Source organism: Babylonia areolata, chromosome 15 (genome assembly GCF_041734735.1).
Source record: "Babylonia areolata isolate BAREFJ2019XMU chromosome 15, ASM4173473v1, whole genome shotgun sequence".
Classification (NCBI taxonomy): Eukaryota; Metazoa; Mollusca; class Gastropoda; order Neogastropoda; family Buccinidae; genus Babylonia; species Babylonia areolata.
The window spans coordinates 20,788,730-20,805,271 of record NC_134890.1 but is presented as its reverse complement, the minus strand read 5'-3'; the positions used below and the strand labels follow the sequence as shown (position 1 = coordinate 20,805,271).

General features: G+C 40.2%; 1 protein-coding gene across 1 annotated transcript in view; it reads right to left on the bottom strand.

Moving 5' to 3' along the window:
- Positions 1-16,542, bottom strand: part of LOC143290301 (bromodomain adjacent to zinc finger domain protein 2B-like) — a 75,099-nt gene that overhangs the window by 28,527 nt on the left and 30,030 nt on the right. The window contains exons 15-20 of the mRNA XM_076599652.1: positions 15,278-15,343; positions 5,276-5,395; positions 4,728-4,790; positions 3,724-3,801; positions 2,898-3,009; positions 1,653-1,795 (exon numbers count right to left, since the gene is read on the bottom strand). Coding sequence (XP_076455767.1) covers positions 1,653-1,795; positions 2,898-3,009; positions 3,724-3,801; positions 4,728-4,790; positions 5,276-5,395; positions 15,278-15,343 — 582 coding nt within the window. The remainder of the gene's footprint in view (positions 1-1,652; positions 1,796-2,897; positions 3,010-3,723; positions 3,802-4,727; positions 4,791-5,275; positions 5,396-15,277; positions 15,344-16,542) is intronic.

Sequence of the window (16,542 nt, the reverse complement as noted above, 5' to 3'; positions counted from 1 at the left end):
AAAGAACACTCCAAAACAAACAAGGTTTATCATTCATGGACTTTGGGTGATACACACACACTATGAACACTCCAAAAATAACAAGGCGGATCACTCACGGACTTTGGGTGATACACACACACTATGAACACTCCAAAAATAACAAGGTGGATCACTCACCGACTTTGGGTGCTACACACACACTATGAACACTCCAAAAATAACAAGGTGGATCACTCACCGACTTTGGGTGATACACACACACACTATGAACACTCCAAAAATAACAAGGTGGATCACTCACCGACTTTGGGTGACACACACACACACTATGAACACTTTAAAACAAACAAGGCAGATCACTCACGGACTTTGGGTGATACGCACATACTATGAACACTCCAAAAATAACAAGGCGGATCACTCACGGACTTTGCGGATCACTCACGGACTTTGGGTGATACACACACACTATGAACACTCCAAAAATAACAAGGCGGATCACTCACCGACTTTGGATGATACACATACACTATGAACACTTCAAAACAAACAAGGTGGATCACTCACGGACTTTGGGTGCTACACACACACTATGAACACTCCAAAAATAACAAGGCGGATCACTCACCGACTTTGGGTGACACACACACACACTATGAACACTTTAAAACAAACAAGGCAGATCACTCACGGACTTTGGGTGATACGCACATACTATGAACACTCCAAAAATAACAAGGCGGATCACTCACGGACTTTGCGGATCACTCACGGACTTTGGGTGCTACACACACACTATGAACACTCCAAACATAACAAGACGGATCACTCACCGACTTTGGGTGATACACACACACACTATGAACACTCCAAAAATAACAAGGTGGATCACTCACGGACTTTGGGTGCTACACACACACTATGAACACTCCAAAAATAACAAGGCGGATCACTCACCGACTTTGGGTGCTACACACACACTATGAACACTCCAAAAATAACAAGGTGGATCACTCACCGACTTTGGGTGCTACACACACACTATGAACACTCCAAAAATAACAAGGCGGATCACTCACGGACTTTGCGGATCACTCACGGACTTTGGGTGATACGCACATACTATGAACACTCCAAAAATAACAAGGCGGATCACTCACGGACTTTGCGGATCACTCACGGACTTTGGGTGCTACACACACACTATGAACACTCCAAAAATAACAAGGCGGATCACTCACGGACTTTGGGTGATACACACACACTATGAACACTCCAAAAATAACAAGGTGGATCACTCACGGACTTTGGGTGATACACACACACTATGAACACTCCAAAAATAACAAGGCGGATCACTCACGGACTGTGGGTGATACACACACACTATGAATACTTTAAAACAAACAAGGCAGATCACTCATGGACTTTGGGTGATACACACACACTATGAACACTCCAAAAATAACAAGGTGGATCACTCACCGACTTTGGGTGATACACACACACTATGAACACTCCAAAAATAACAAGGCGGATCACTCACGGACTTTGGGTGATACACACACACACTATGAACACTCCAAAAATAACAAGGCGGATCACTCACCGACTTTGGGTGATACACACACACTATGAACACTTTAAAACAAACAAGGCAGATCACTCACAGACTTAGGGTTCGGAACTCCCAGGTCGTCGAGGGCAAAACGCAGCAGGTGTAAATAGAGCGTGACCACCTCCTCCACATCCTCTTCGTTGGTGTTCATCAACCCGTTCTGGAACACCTCCAGTGACGGCAGACTCTCCGAATCTGTGCAACGCAAATAAAATCTTGTTAGTGCTGTACAACTGTAGTGAAACTTAACAAAAAACAAAACAAAGCAACTACATACACATGAAAAACAGTTTAGAGAAACACAAAAAATCTCATACACAAGAGGTAAACACACACACACACACACACACACATGCACACACACACACACATGCACACACACAAGCACATACACACACACACACACACACACACAAGCACACACACACACACACACACACATACACACACACAAGCACACACACACACACACACACATGCACACACATACACACACAAGCACACACACACACACACACGCACACACACACACACACACACACACACACACAAGAAGTGGGAAAAAAAATTCATTCACATATTCAGTGTGTGTGAAAATAATTTGCAATGGTCACTGTGAATATCATGTTCTTAAAGAATATAACCTTTATGCCAAAGTGAAAAGAATTCAGCTCAGATGAACCATAAAATCATCTCAAACTGCAGGAGTAATAAAATCAGCCCCCCTCTCCCCCTCCAATAAATGTTCAAACACAATAACATCTCAATCTTCAATCACCGATATGTGTGATGGGACATTAAACAAAAATCTCAATCTACAAAGCAGTAAAAAAAAAAAAATCACTCCCTCCCGCTAAAAAAAAAAAAAGTTCAAGCACTAAAAAATCTCATGCGACACAGAAGTAAATAAAATCTAAACACAAATCAGTTCAGACGAATGCAAAAACATCTGATTCTACACAGGAATAAAAACAAAAATCATCAGTATCAATCAGGGCCTAGCTACCCAGACCACAGCCCAAGGTCTGGTGAAGGGGGAAGGTGGAGCAAGAATCCAGTATTAGATTACATGAGCGATCTCAGAAGCACTAAGTTTGCTTAGCCATAAGAACGTTCCAAACTCTCATTCCAGACTTAGGAAAGTTCTCAACACTACGCAAACTTAGCGCTGTAAAGATCACTCATGCAACCAGAGCCCTGATCCATAAATGGGACTCGAACCCATGCACCCATCCACGCTTCCTGGGCGGGTGGGTTACCACTAGGCCAACGCCCACTCTGCAACAAGTCTGCTTACCAAGACCCAGAGCGTCAGCAAAGTTGTGAACGAACTCCACGACCATCAGAGCGTCCGAGAAGGCGGGGCCAGGTAACTTGGCCTCTGCGCACCTGGGGAACTTCGGTAAGGGCTGAAAACAAAAAGAAAACAACGTAAATTGAAAAGAAAAATTTTCACAAAGGTTAAATTTATTTCATTTTCTTCTTTTTAAAATTTGTTTTTATCTTTTTTTTTTTTTTTTTTTTTACAAATGGGTTGAAAAGAAAGAATGAAAAATCAGGTAAATTTTTGTTTTAAAGTGCTGAGAAGAAAAATTAAAAGAAAAAAAAGAATGAACAAATAAACTGTTTTTAAAGTTTAGACGGTTTCATTCTGCTTTGTATGAAGACAACAGTTAATCAGAATGCAAGGTAATGTGTTGTCAGACAAGGTTTGGGATAAATGACACTTTTAAGCAACAACAACAACGGATGCCTGATGATGTGTCAATGTTTATTTCACAAAACATTCAAACACACACACATGCACACACACACACACACACACACACACACATGCTCATACGCAAGAACACACACACACACACACACACACACAAAAACACACACACACACATGCACTCATACACAAGAGCATACACGCTCATATGAAAGAACATACACACACACACCCTCATACTCAAGAACATACATACAAACACACGCACACACAAACACACACAAATATATTTGTCTGATATCACTTACAGAGAAAAGATGTTAAACTAAAGAACAAACGATCACACACAAACACACACACACATACAAACACATCCACACACACGTGCAAAAACAATCACACCCACCTTCCCATTCCTCAGTTCCATGTCATCCATGGGTTTTTTCATCTCCCTGGCGATCAGCATCTCAATCTGTCTCTGAGCCTGCAACACAAGTTTCTGACTTACATAGATGCTTGTATAACACCTGTATATTGGCCAGAGACCAAGCTCCAAGCCCTATACAAACACAGTCATCTGCACAACAGGCTGCCTACGTGGATAGAACTGACAAGCTGCCTCTGCAGAGGACGCAAGTAAAAGGAGGAGTTTGTATCATACTCCATGTCTGGTGATACATATACTTACCATGTCAAACTGATGCAAACTAGGCCAATCGGTTTGCTCTGTTTGGCCAAATTTCACGCGGCTAACAGTGAAAAGACGACCCGTCTTTCCCGGTCCGCTCTTAGCCAATCAAACGCCTCTAAAAGCTACAAGTGCTGAATCATTCCTTTGGCCAAGGCTCTCCACGCCATCTTGTCAGGTTTACCCTCTGTCTCGTCTTACGCTTTTTTTTGGCTATTAAGCGTGTTCATTTGGCCTCATTTTGCTGCATGCGGCTTGAGTTTATTGTATTCTTACATTCTGTGTACTCGATTCGACTCGTTAATCAGAAATCTGATCCAGTGTTCACCAGTGATCAGGGCTGGAAACCCTATTTTGGCCTGGCGTTGTGTCCAGAGGAAAGGCACTTGACTATGGTTTTCCTCACTCCACCCAGGTGTGAACGGAGGTACCTGACTTCTGATGTGAGTGGTGATGTGGAAGGTACTGCGGAAGGAGAGAACTGGGCCCTGCCTTCCTATGCCGAGCCGTAGACACAGTGGAAATGAATTCAACGCCCCAATAGTCGTTAAAGGCTATGGGACATTCAACCTTTTTAAAACTTATTATCATTATTACTATTAGTATTATTACATATTGTACACACTCCACAAAGTCACTAACGTTCTCCTGAAGTCTCTCAAATATAATACACACACGAGCACATACACATACAGAAAAAAAGAGAGGAAGATTACACTCACCAATTTTCTCTCCCTTTCAATGTTCTGTTTCCGTATTTTCTCTTCCCTTTGTCTTTCTCTCTCCTGCAGGAAATCAAATACATCAGAATGAACACCCAAGACTATTCCAGTAAACAGAAATACATTGCAACAAAATGAATGGATATGTCCATACATGCACATGTGGAAGCGTGTGTGAGACCATGTGAATGTGAATCACTGAATGTGTGTGTTTGTGGCTGTGTGCCACAAAGACATACATACATACAAATCCCACTGATACATTGTTGTTGTCATCATCAAAATGAAAGTATAAAATTTTCAATGGTCTTTTCATCAAAGTAATTTTGGATGAAAAGAACATACAAATCATAATAACAATAATGATCATAATAATAAAAAAAAAGATTTTTTTTTTAATTAAAAAAAGAAAAATACTACCACTGAAGATGAAGATGATAACAACAATAAATTCAACAAAACTTATCATCAGAACAGTTTGCCAACATGCTATCTGACTATCATTATCATCATTATCATCAACGACTACTATACTCATCATCCCATACCAGTCTCTCCTCCTCTTTCTTGCGTTGTTCCAGAGCTTTGACCAGCAGGAAGTGCTGACGCCGTCGCTCTTTCTCCTGTTCCTTCTCCATGATCTGCTGCTGTTTCTTCATCTCGCGCTCCTGTCGACACACACACTCGTCAGTGACCCTGTCAAACGTTCGTCCCCACCACAGACACATGTAGACATTGTCACTGCATCCCCACCAATGTGTACTCTATTTATTGTGTCTCCACCACTTTGTACAAGTTATTATTGTGTCCCCACCACTGTGTACATATCATTATTGCGTCTCCACCACTTTGTACACATTATTATTGCATCCCCACCACTGAGTACATATCATTATTGCGTCCCCACTACTGTGTACACATCATTATTGCGTCCCCACTACTGTGTACACATCATTATTGCGTCCCCGCCACTGTGTACACATTATTATTGTGTCCCCACCACTGTGTACACATTATTATTGCGTCTCCACCACGAACATCAGTACACATCATTATTGCATCCCCACTACTGTGTACACATCATTATTGCATCCCCACTACTGTGTACACATCATTATTGCATCCCCACTACTGTGTACACATCATTATTGCATCCCCACCACTGTGTACACATTATTATTGCATTTCCACCACGAACATCAGTACACATCATTATTGCATCCCCACCACTGTGTACACATCATTATTGCATCCCCACCACTGCGTACATATTATTGCGTCCCCACCACTGTACACATTATTATTACATCCGCACCACTGTGTACACATGATTATTGCATTCCCACAACTGTGTACACATCATTATTGCATTCCCACTACTGTGTACACATTATTATTGCGTCCCCACCACTGTGTACATATCATTATTGCGTTCCCACCACTGTGTGCACATTATCATTGCGTCTTCAGCACTTACTCCTGTATAAATCATATTGCATCCCCTACACTAACATGTATACACATCATAATTGCTACCCCACTACTAACAAGTGCACACATTATTATTGTAACCTCTCCAGTAACACATGTACACACTATTACTGTGTTCCCACCACAAACAAGTGTACACATTATTACTGCTTCCCACCACTAAGACATGTACACATTATCACTGCGCCCTTTCCACTTACACCTGTCAGTACCAGTGATGTAGTTTACAAATAATTATCGAACCCCTCCCACTACACTTATTCATTACATCCTCACCAATAACACATGTTGGTACCAGTTTCAAAGGTATTTGCTACAATGTTCTGTCAATCTAAAATCCTGGACTGAGTTTTCATTGATTTATACTGATCCCAGTAACCGCTCTTCAAAGCCATACTTGTTTCATCTTTTTAAAATTTCACTTGTTTATCTCAGTTACAATGAAAAACAATGCAAAGAAGAAGAAAACTTGCATTCTCAGCATCAAAGCTGTTTTATCTTTTATCAATCAAACAACTTTTTTAGAAAATTAATAAAATGATGTACAGATTAAAAATTTGTAGTTATCTTGTTCTTATCAGCCAGTGAACCCCACATTGTGAGAATATGCCATGACATTGCCTCAGTTGCGAACATCCTATCTGTTCTGGTAAAAAGACATACTGCCTCAGTAATAAATGTCTGTCCTTGTGAGTTTAAAAATAAATAAAACAAAACAAAATGAAATGAAAAATGAATCTACAAAATGAAATGAAAAATGAATCTGTAAATACAGACATTTGAAAGTCACTGCATCAGCTTTATTTGACCTTGCGGTAAAAAGACATCAAAGCAAACCATGCTGGTTCTCTCTTTTCAATGAGCATGCTCCAGACTCAACATGCCTAATTGTACGTCATGCATGTCTACAAATAATAATGCATCAGATCTGAACAGAACAGAAACATCTCTTCATTTTCTTCGGGTACAATTTTTATCATAACAGTGCACTGAGGTAAAAAAAAAAAAAAAAAAATGAAATGAGGTAAAGAAAATGAAAGTATCTTTCTGCCGAAATTTCAACAAACATGAGGCATGATCTTCTCTGTAATCAGGAAGGCAATGAAATGAAATGAAATCCAACAGTAAAATAACTCTGATTAAAACAAACAAACAAACAAAACTGCATGCTGCAAAGGCATGCTGACTGTCTCAAGACATCACACGCCATAAATTTCTTCAGAAATATCATAAGGCAATGCATAAGGAAATATCATAAGGCCTTCCTCATCTCACGATCCCCTCTTAAAATGCACACCTCAGTCCCACTCTTCTCTAAACACACACACACACACACACACACACACACACACACAGCTAACACTGGCAGAACATGCATTTTAGTGCCACAAGCTTCAAACGATTTTAAGCCAAACATCAGCATGATAATAGTAACTGCAATTTGAAAATAAAATAAAATAAAATAAAAATAAATAAATCATTTATTAATTTAAGTTCATAGAAAGGCAATAATGTGTTGTTAACATCACCAGACACTTTCATCTCACACAGCAAAGAAACAGGCGGTGTCAGTTTCAGTAGCTAAACATTTTGGTTTCACTGCGCTATGCCACACATCATGTGTTTGGATGGAGTTTGAAACTTTCACACTAATCTACATCATTGTGAACTGCTTCTGTATGGATGATTAAACACCAGGCAATAGAATTCCAGCCAGGCAGACTGACACCCTAAACATATAGGCATAAACCAACATCAAATGTTTGGACATTTGAATGCAAAGTATAAATATATATTTATTCATTTATTCGTAACAACCTAATGCATATAAAGTTTCTTTCCTGTTCATAGTTTAAAGAATGTGTGTTATACTGGATACTGGATGCATAGTTATGGTAGACTGTTTACACTGGTGTGGCAACCTTTCTTTCTCACTTTATTTATTTATTTTATTTTTTTAAATACAGTTCCCCCATCAGTCTCTCTCCCTCTCCAACTTCTGTCTCTCAGATGAATACATGCATGAAAGGTTTGTGTTTGTTTTCATGCACCTGTCATGTGAATCTGGCCATCTTTGTGCTACTTTGGTCTGAGGGACAAACATTACTATCACTGAAGAACTGGCTCTCTCTACTTGTTTTGGTTATCCTTTCCCCCATTCACAGATAAACCCAAAGCCATTTAACCATCTGTTCACAGGTAAACCAAATTCACTGTTTCCCCCAATCACAGGTAATCCCAATTCTTTCCCCAAAGCACAGATAATCCATATGTGCTCTTTCCACCAAAATACAGGTAATCCCAATCCTTCTCTTTCCCGCAAGTACAGGTAATCCAGATTGTTCAATCCCACATTCACTGATTATCCTGATCCGTTCTTTCTCCCAGTCAGATACACCTAAACCATTTTCCACTCATTTTTCCACATCTAATCCTAATCCTTTATTGTCTCCAAACACTTGTAACCCAATCTGCTCTTTCCCCAAAGTGTTGGTAATCCCAATCCGCTCTTTCCCCCCAAGTACAAGTAATCCCAATCCGCTCTTTCCCCCTTAGTACAAGTAATCCCAATCCACTCTTTCCCCCCAAGTACAAGTAATCCAAGTCTGCTCTTTCCCCCCAAGTACAAGTAATCCCAATCCGCTCTTTCCCCCCAAGTACAAGTAATCCCAGTCTGCTCTTTCCCCCCAAGTACAAGTAATCCCAGTCTGCTCTTTCCCCCCAAGTACAAGTAATCCCAGTCCACTCTTTCCCCCCAAGTACAAGTAATCCCAGTCTGCTCTTTCCCCCCAAGTACAAGTAATCCCAGTCCGCTCTTTCCCCCCAAGTACAAGTAATCCCAGTCCGCCCTTTCCTCCAAGCACAAGTACCGTAAAGTTTGGTCTATAAGCCACGACTTTTTCTCCCTGCTTCAACCTCTGTGGCTTATGCAATGATGCGGCTTATTTGAGGATTTTAACAATCCCTGGAGTGCCACGTTCTCGTCTATTCTTAGCTGCCCTTCAACTCACCAAAATCATGTTTCCTGTTCATGAATCTTTGGGTGAGCTTCAGGTTAGTGTGCTAACTGTTCATGTTTTAAAAATCAAATCCGCACACACTGAAGCCTTCAGATCAGCATTCAGTTCAACTCTGCTCAAGCGCACACCCTCATCATGCCGAAAACGCGACGTAATGCCTATGATGCAGCCTACAAATTGAAGGCGATCAACCTAGTAGACGACAGTGCAAGCGACGAACCAGCAGCGACCTCCACCTTGTGTTCATGTTCATCAAGTGAAAGCAAGGCTGAAGTCAGTGACAAGATGGTGGAGGAAACTGTGCTGGTTCTCTTCAACTCTGGCACTGAAGATGAGCAGGATGACGTTGAATAAATGTGGACTATCCCTAAATTTGGATCTTATTTTCGTTGTGTTTATTTTTTTTGTGGCACTTGCAGTATTTTCGCTTGCTTTTCTTTGTGTTGTTTCCGCTTGCGTTTATTTCATAACCTACAGTATTGACAGCTTTTCCGTAGTATTGGTATGTGTTCCGGTACTGGTAATAAGTGCGGCTTATGTGTGTATGAAGCTCAATTTTTCAAAAAATTTAGTCGGTGCGGCTTATATACCAGTGCGCTCAATAGACCGAACTTTACGGTAATTTTAATCCATTCTCCCCCCCACCCCCTCCCTCCCAAGTACAAGTAATCCTAATATATCATTTCCTTCATTCACAAATAATCATTATCTGTATTTTGTTCCCATATTCGCAGAAAGTAAACTGAAGCACTGTTGTGCCTGCAACACGTACGTGTGTTTAATCAGCAGCGATGTATGGCTTCATCATGTGATGATAAACAGAATGAATTTTATAACAAATTATTTTCCTGTCCACAGTATACAGAGACACAGAGAGAGAGATAGACAGAAAGAGAGAGACAGAAAGACAAACACCAGGAACCAAAACACCAACACAGGAGGAAACACAATACTGAAGACAAAGACAGACCTGAACCAGTGAATGGGGGGAGACAACACTGTGCACACAAATGAAGGCATGGACATCAAGACGGTGGGATGTAGGATGGGGGGCGGCGGGGGGGGGGGGGGGGGGGGGGGGGAGACGAGGGAAGGGGGGTGCCAGGGGGGGTGTGTGTGTGGAGGTGGATGGGAGAAAATCTTTGCTTTAGCAGCAAGGGATGTGGCACAACCTTTCAAATGAAACCAAAGCTTTGTATATGTCTACCTTCTCTTTAAATTATAACAATCAAATGTGAAAATGAATACTTTTAACAAACATGTCTATAATCACCTGTATTTATTGTATTGTACTGCTACTGTATTGTACTGTATTGAATTATACCGTGTTACTCGCTGTCAAAACAGCAAGCGTATACACACTAAGGTGGTTTAGGCACCAGTAGGTCTGACCTGGGAGACTGGAAAAGTCTCCACCCTTAACCCATCAGGTGCTGTGACCTGGACTCAAACCCAGATTTAAAGTCCAACAATTTAACCACTTGGTTGTTGTGCTCATTAGAGAGGCCAGATAGAATCAAAAGAGTAAATACTACACGTTCAGAAATGTTTTCTGATGGGAGACAGGCAAACACTGGATGAAAGCATCATCTCCACACACACGGTGTTGTCTCCACACACACAGTGGCTGAACCATGAATGAGAGGGTGTGTCATCGTTCAATTCCTGATCACTGTGAAAGTCATGCCACAGTCCTGACACACCTGCCCTTTGGCTGCAGACTATTTTCCGGCACTAAGATTTTCAAACAAATTCTGCTGACGACAGAAGGCACTGTAGCAGAATCAGGTAGTCAATGGCCTTCTGATCCAGCGTTTCACCTGTGATGAGAGTTCAAGGCATGGTTTCACCATCAAGCTGTGTCCCTGGGAAGGCACTGTACTCCGATTTTCCTTGCTCTACCCTGGTACCTTACTTCAGTCAGGGAAGGTTAAAACAATGGAAGGAGAGGATTGGGCCCTACCATTCTAAGCTGAACCCTTAACTCTGTGGATGTGAATTCACTGTCCTGAACACCAATACAGCCTTTGGGACCTTGAACTTCTTACACTGGTCAAATGAACTCCTCTGGGCTCCACACTTTGACTAGATTTTCGCATCGCTGTGCACACTTAAAACAAGGTTTCCATGCATTTTTACACAGGTGTTCCAGTAAGTGCAAATGTGTTGGGTTTTTTTTTTTTTTTTTTTTTTTTCCATCTTTTAAATTAATGTGCAGGATTGTAAACCCAGCATTAATGATGGTGTTGCAGACAGACAGGGGATGCGTGTTATTTCCAACAAGAGGAGACAGGACATAGAGGGTTCAGGGGGCTGACAACAGAACCAACAGTACAACATGAACATGATATTAGTTTATCTGACCTTCGTTTCCTTCCATTCCAAGCAAACAACATGTACTTCAATTTACTAGACCTTTTTTTTTTTCTATCTTATCCTGAGGTAAACCTCTGCAACAACACTAAATACCTTTATTCTTTTTTTTTTCTGGGTTTTCTTCTTCGTCTTTTTTTTTTCTTTCTTTTTTAACTCCTTGAGTGCCCTAGAACAGACATTTCATCCTTTTCTGGTGTTGAAAAAAAGTGCCCCAAGATGGAATCATACATCCATGTCATTGTCGGAATTTTCCTAAGCAAAATCATTAAATTCTTGTTAAATTTTCATAGTTGGATATTGTGTTAATATTCTTTTCAAAAAGTATAGGTTATACATACTTTCTTTCATTAGTTTGCATGCTAGAATTTTTTCTTCTTCTAATTATTGCCCTCCATGACCGAAACATCGCTTGGCAAATTGCTGTCATGGAGCATAAAATAGGACTGGCACTGAAAGGGTTAAGAAGAGGAAACAAAAGCATTTCACACACAGTCTGACGATAAAATGATCAGGGACAGAACACAGGACATGATGGAGGAAAAGAAGAAGATGAAAGAGAACAAGCACAGACACATGAGAAGATTTTACAGCCCTCATTAAAGAGCAGTCAAACTGATTGTAGCTGTACTGTGACATTTTAAAACAAAATACTGTTCAAACCAACAGGGAGGGGAATTTCAATTCAACATCTCAGTTCTCTGGTGTGTCCTAACTTAGTGTGTCATCCTTAACTTGCAGGTGACAACGCCTTATATGTTTTTGTTTTTAATTATGGTATGATATTTATGCCTGCTCTTTTTGCGGTGCTAATTCAGTGTGAATGACTGTGACTGTTGTATGAGAGGTTGTACTTTAACTTAGTATTAAAGCATTTTAAGTCTTTATGTATCTATATTGAATGACTGTGAGACTGTGATCATTGCACGTGTAGAATTTTATTTATTGTATGCGAGGTTCACATCAACTTCGCAACTTAAGAATTTCATGTCTTTTATGTATTCATATGGACTGAGCGTGATTCTCGTGCACTGTTTGTGTAGCATACACTACACATGAATTTCTCTTGCTGAGATAATAAAGTATTAATACTGTATTTTCATAGATCATGCGGCAGTTCAGATCCCAAGCTGACGCACTCATTCACTACACAGCAGCAGCACGGCACTTTAGTGTCACTGTAAGCGAACAAGACATCTAGAGGGGGTAGCCATGGAAAAGACCAACATAGCTCTTTCTTCTTTATGTTCACTCACTCTCTCCATTTGTAGCCATAGCAGATTTGACTGAAACAGACAAGCATTCCCGTTTGGTCAACAAAAGATGGCACATCAAGGACGGGCAAAATATATGAAACAAATAATTAAAAAAAAAAATTGGTGGGATAGAAACAAAAAAAACCATCAACAGAAAAAAAAAGAAGAAAAAAAAGGAAAAAAACAAACAAAGAAATTAAAAAAACAAACAATTTTGGAACAATTACCAAAACAACAAATATAAAAGAGAATTTTTTTTCTTCAAAACAAGGGCAACAATAAGAGGACAACTTAAAAGATACACCAACACAAACACCAAGAAACAAAGCAAGTTTCGTCAACTCACAGCAAAAAGACATTTCTAGAACTTCATTTTCCCATTTTTCTTTGAACTGATATGGCCAATTTAAAACCCATAAACAGAGGAGGTGGTGGTTCTTTTTGTCCAACACTGGTATAAAAGGACTGTGAATACTTACCCCAAAATGTTCACAAGAAAATAGGTACACTTTATCTTCAAATTTACTTGGCAGAAGCAGACATGCAATGCCTGAGGTAATGCTGGAAAACCTGATTCCAATTTTTTTTTGTTTTTGTTTTTGTTGTTGTTGAAAATCCTTGGATTTCGTAGGGGTGAATGGTGGTAGGAGTCTCGATACAATCTCAGATCTTCAAGGGGAGTGGGTGGGCTCTATAAAATCTCCAGATTTTCAAGGAAGGAGGGGGGGAGGGGTGCCTATAGAATTCCCAGATTTTCTAAGAGGGGTGGTGAGGTGGGGGATGGGGGGAGGGGTGGCAGTGAGGGAGGGACTTGATAAAATCACCATATTTTTCTGGACACCTGAAAAGGTTAGGGGAGTGCAATAAAGTCCCAATATTTTATTTTATCAAGAGAGAAGTCTATCGAAAATCCCTAAATTTTCTACTACGAAGGGGTGGGGGTTGGGGTGGGGGGGCATGGGAGGGCTGGGGGAGGGGGGGGAGGGGTAGGGGGTCAGGGGGGGGGGGGGGGGGGTGTTATCTATAAGATCCAAAGGTTTTCTAGGAAGAGAGAGTGTGGGTGAGTCTCTATAAAAGGAGAGTATGTGTGATTGCTAACTTTATATCTGAACGCTCTCCTCATTTGTTTGGGACACCTCATGGTAAATAAACACTAACCTAGCAAATCCTTAGAGGACTGTTGACATTATAAATAGAACTGCTCAATGAAAGAAGCTAAGAGTGGTGTAGCTGTGCATGGAAACATTTAAAGCAATGACAACAATGATGGGAAGGTAAGCACACACACAAAAAAAACACGGATGTGCTGAGTCTCCAATGAAAAGAAATGAACTTTTGTCTTGAAAATGAGGTCCGATTCTCAAGGATTGGTGCAAAGCTGGTGCCTTAAATTTAAATGTGAAGCAGGCAAGCGGTTACTCAACTAACTCCCCAGATTATATCGACCTGAACCCATCAAAGAAATGCATTTCAAGGCGAAATGGTAGAGAATGATTATACAACAACCCCACCACACCCTACTCATACACACACACGTATGTACACACGCATACACACTGATATATCTCTGTCACATTGCATCAGATTTCAAGGTTATTCATTACGATATGTACCACAAACAAAAACAAACATCACTGAAAAGTAAGAATCGAAAAATAAGGAAGATACCACAATCTAACACGATAACATAGAGAACAAGAAAAGCACAGCCTACAAGACCAGAGACACCAAACAACACACCCAAATACAGACAATGTTTAACACGTGTATCAAACAGTTAGAATGTACCACAAACCATCACAGTAACACACACACACACACACGTTTCCCACAAACACTGAAAGCATTACTGAACAAAAAAAACAACAACCCACAAACAACAAAGATACACTGAGTGGAACAGAGGAATGACATCCAATAATGGCTGAGGCAATGTCACAAACATTATTCTCTCTTCCCTGCTTTCTCACTGAACCGTAATGATTAATCAACTGCCCTAAACAAAAAACACCCCCTGTTATTTTTTTTACACACAGGTTCCCACCCACCTCCTTGGTTGAATCTCAATGCTTTATTTGTCTCCCAAATTTGAAGTCTGACTTTTTTTCCCTTTGGCATATCTTTTAAGTACATCACTATTCTAATCACCGAGAATAACTAATGGTTTCGAGATCTTTCAATATAATTTCGATTGCTTGAACACGTCAATTATATAGTTGGAAACGCAAACACACATGGAACAATCCTCAACAATTCAGAGAAGATTCGTTTCATTCAGATAGCATCTTCCTTAAAGTTGTTCAAAGAGATTCAGTAACATTCACTCTGTAACTACAAATGTCTAGAGGAGAAAGATTTTTTTCTCATTCGTCTGAAATTTGCAATAGAAAAGCTGTAAAAAAACCCAAACCTGGTTTTTGCGAGCAATTTCTTTCAAACGCATTTCTTCCAGTTCGGCTTGTCGCCTACGCCTGGCCTGCAGATTGACAAACAGCACGACAACACGTGACATGAAATGCATGAGGAAATCACACTGACAACACACCAATACCACTCAATCAACTGACAGATCAACACCACCCGATCAACCAACACATCAATACCACTCAACCATCCAACACACCAATGCCATTCAATCAACCAACATATCAATAATACTCAATCAAACACGTACACACTTGTTCAGACAACATGATTCAACATCCCATCTTAAAACAGAAGAATGTCTGCATGTCAACAAAACCACATGTGCTCAGAAATCATATTTCATCTCAAATGTTGAAACTGTGTCCAGAGAAATCAAAAGAGTATGCATTATGTAATGCTGACATTGTTTTCATTGTCCTCATTTACTTTACGACAAATCATTGTGCACCAAAATCTCCCTCACAAATGCATAACTGTTGTAAGCAAATGAGACAGTTCCAATTTCAAAGAAAAATCTACTGCATAAAATAGAGCAACTTCTGCCATGATTTTAAAAGCAAAGAGAAACAAGAAGAGTCTATGCTCAGCATCCTGAGTAACTTGCATTCATGCATGTATGATCGTTTATAAGAGTATCATTTATAAGAGTACACAATAATGTCCATGTTCAAAAAAGCTAATACTGTATCCATGGGCATCCCTTCTTCCCATGGTATCTGTTTGTACTATCTTCAATGTCACCACTTCCTCCATACACTTGTAACACTCATACAATTTATCCGGTGAACAGTTTGAAGTCTTCATTCATTTAAAAGTTCACATCCTATATTCTGCTGCAGTTTCCAACGAAAGCATGACACATTACAGACCTGTTATACCTAAAGCCATTCACTGTAAAAGAATTAAAAAACAAGGCTCAGATAAAGCCACACTCACACCACCACACATACACATAAGCTTTCAGAGTACAATAACATACAGAACATCAATATCAACAACATTTTTTCCGAGAGAAACTTATCAACAAAATGAGAGAGAAAAATAGGAGCCTGACAGAGTGTTGAGTTTTCAAATGCAGAAGATGATATGGATTCTTATATAGGACCTATCCTTGGTCAGAGACAAGAGCTCTAAGTGCTTTACAAACACGGAGTCATTTGCACAACAGGCTGCCTACCTGGATAGAGTTGACTGACAGCTGCGATCGGACACTCATAATTTGTTTCCTGCACCACTCATTCACGTTTC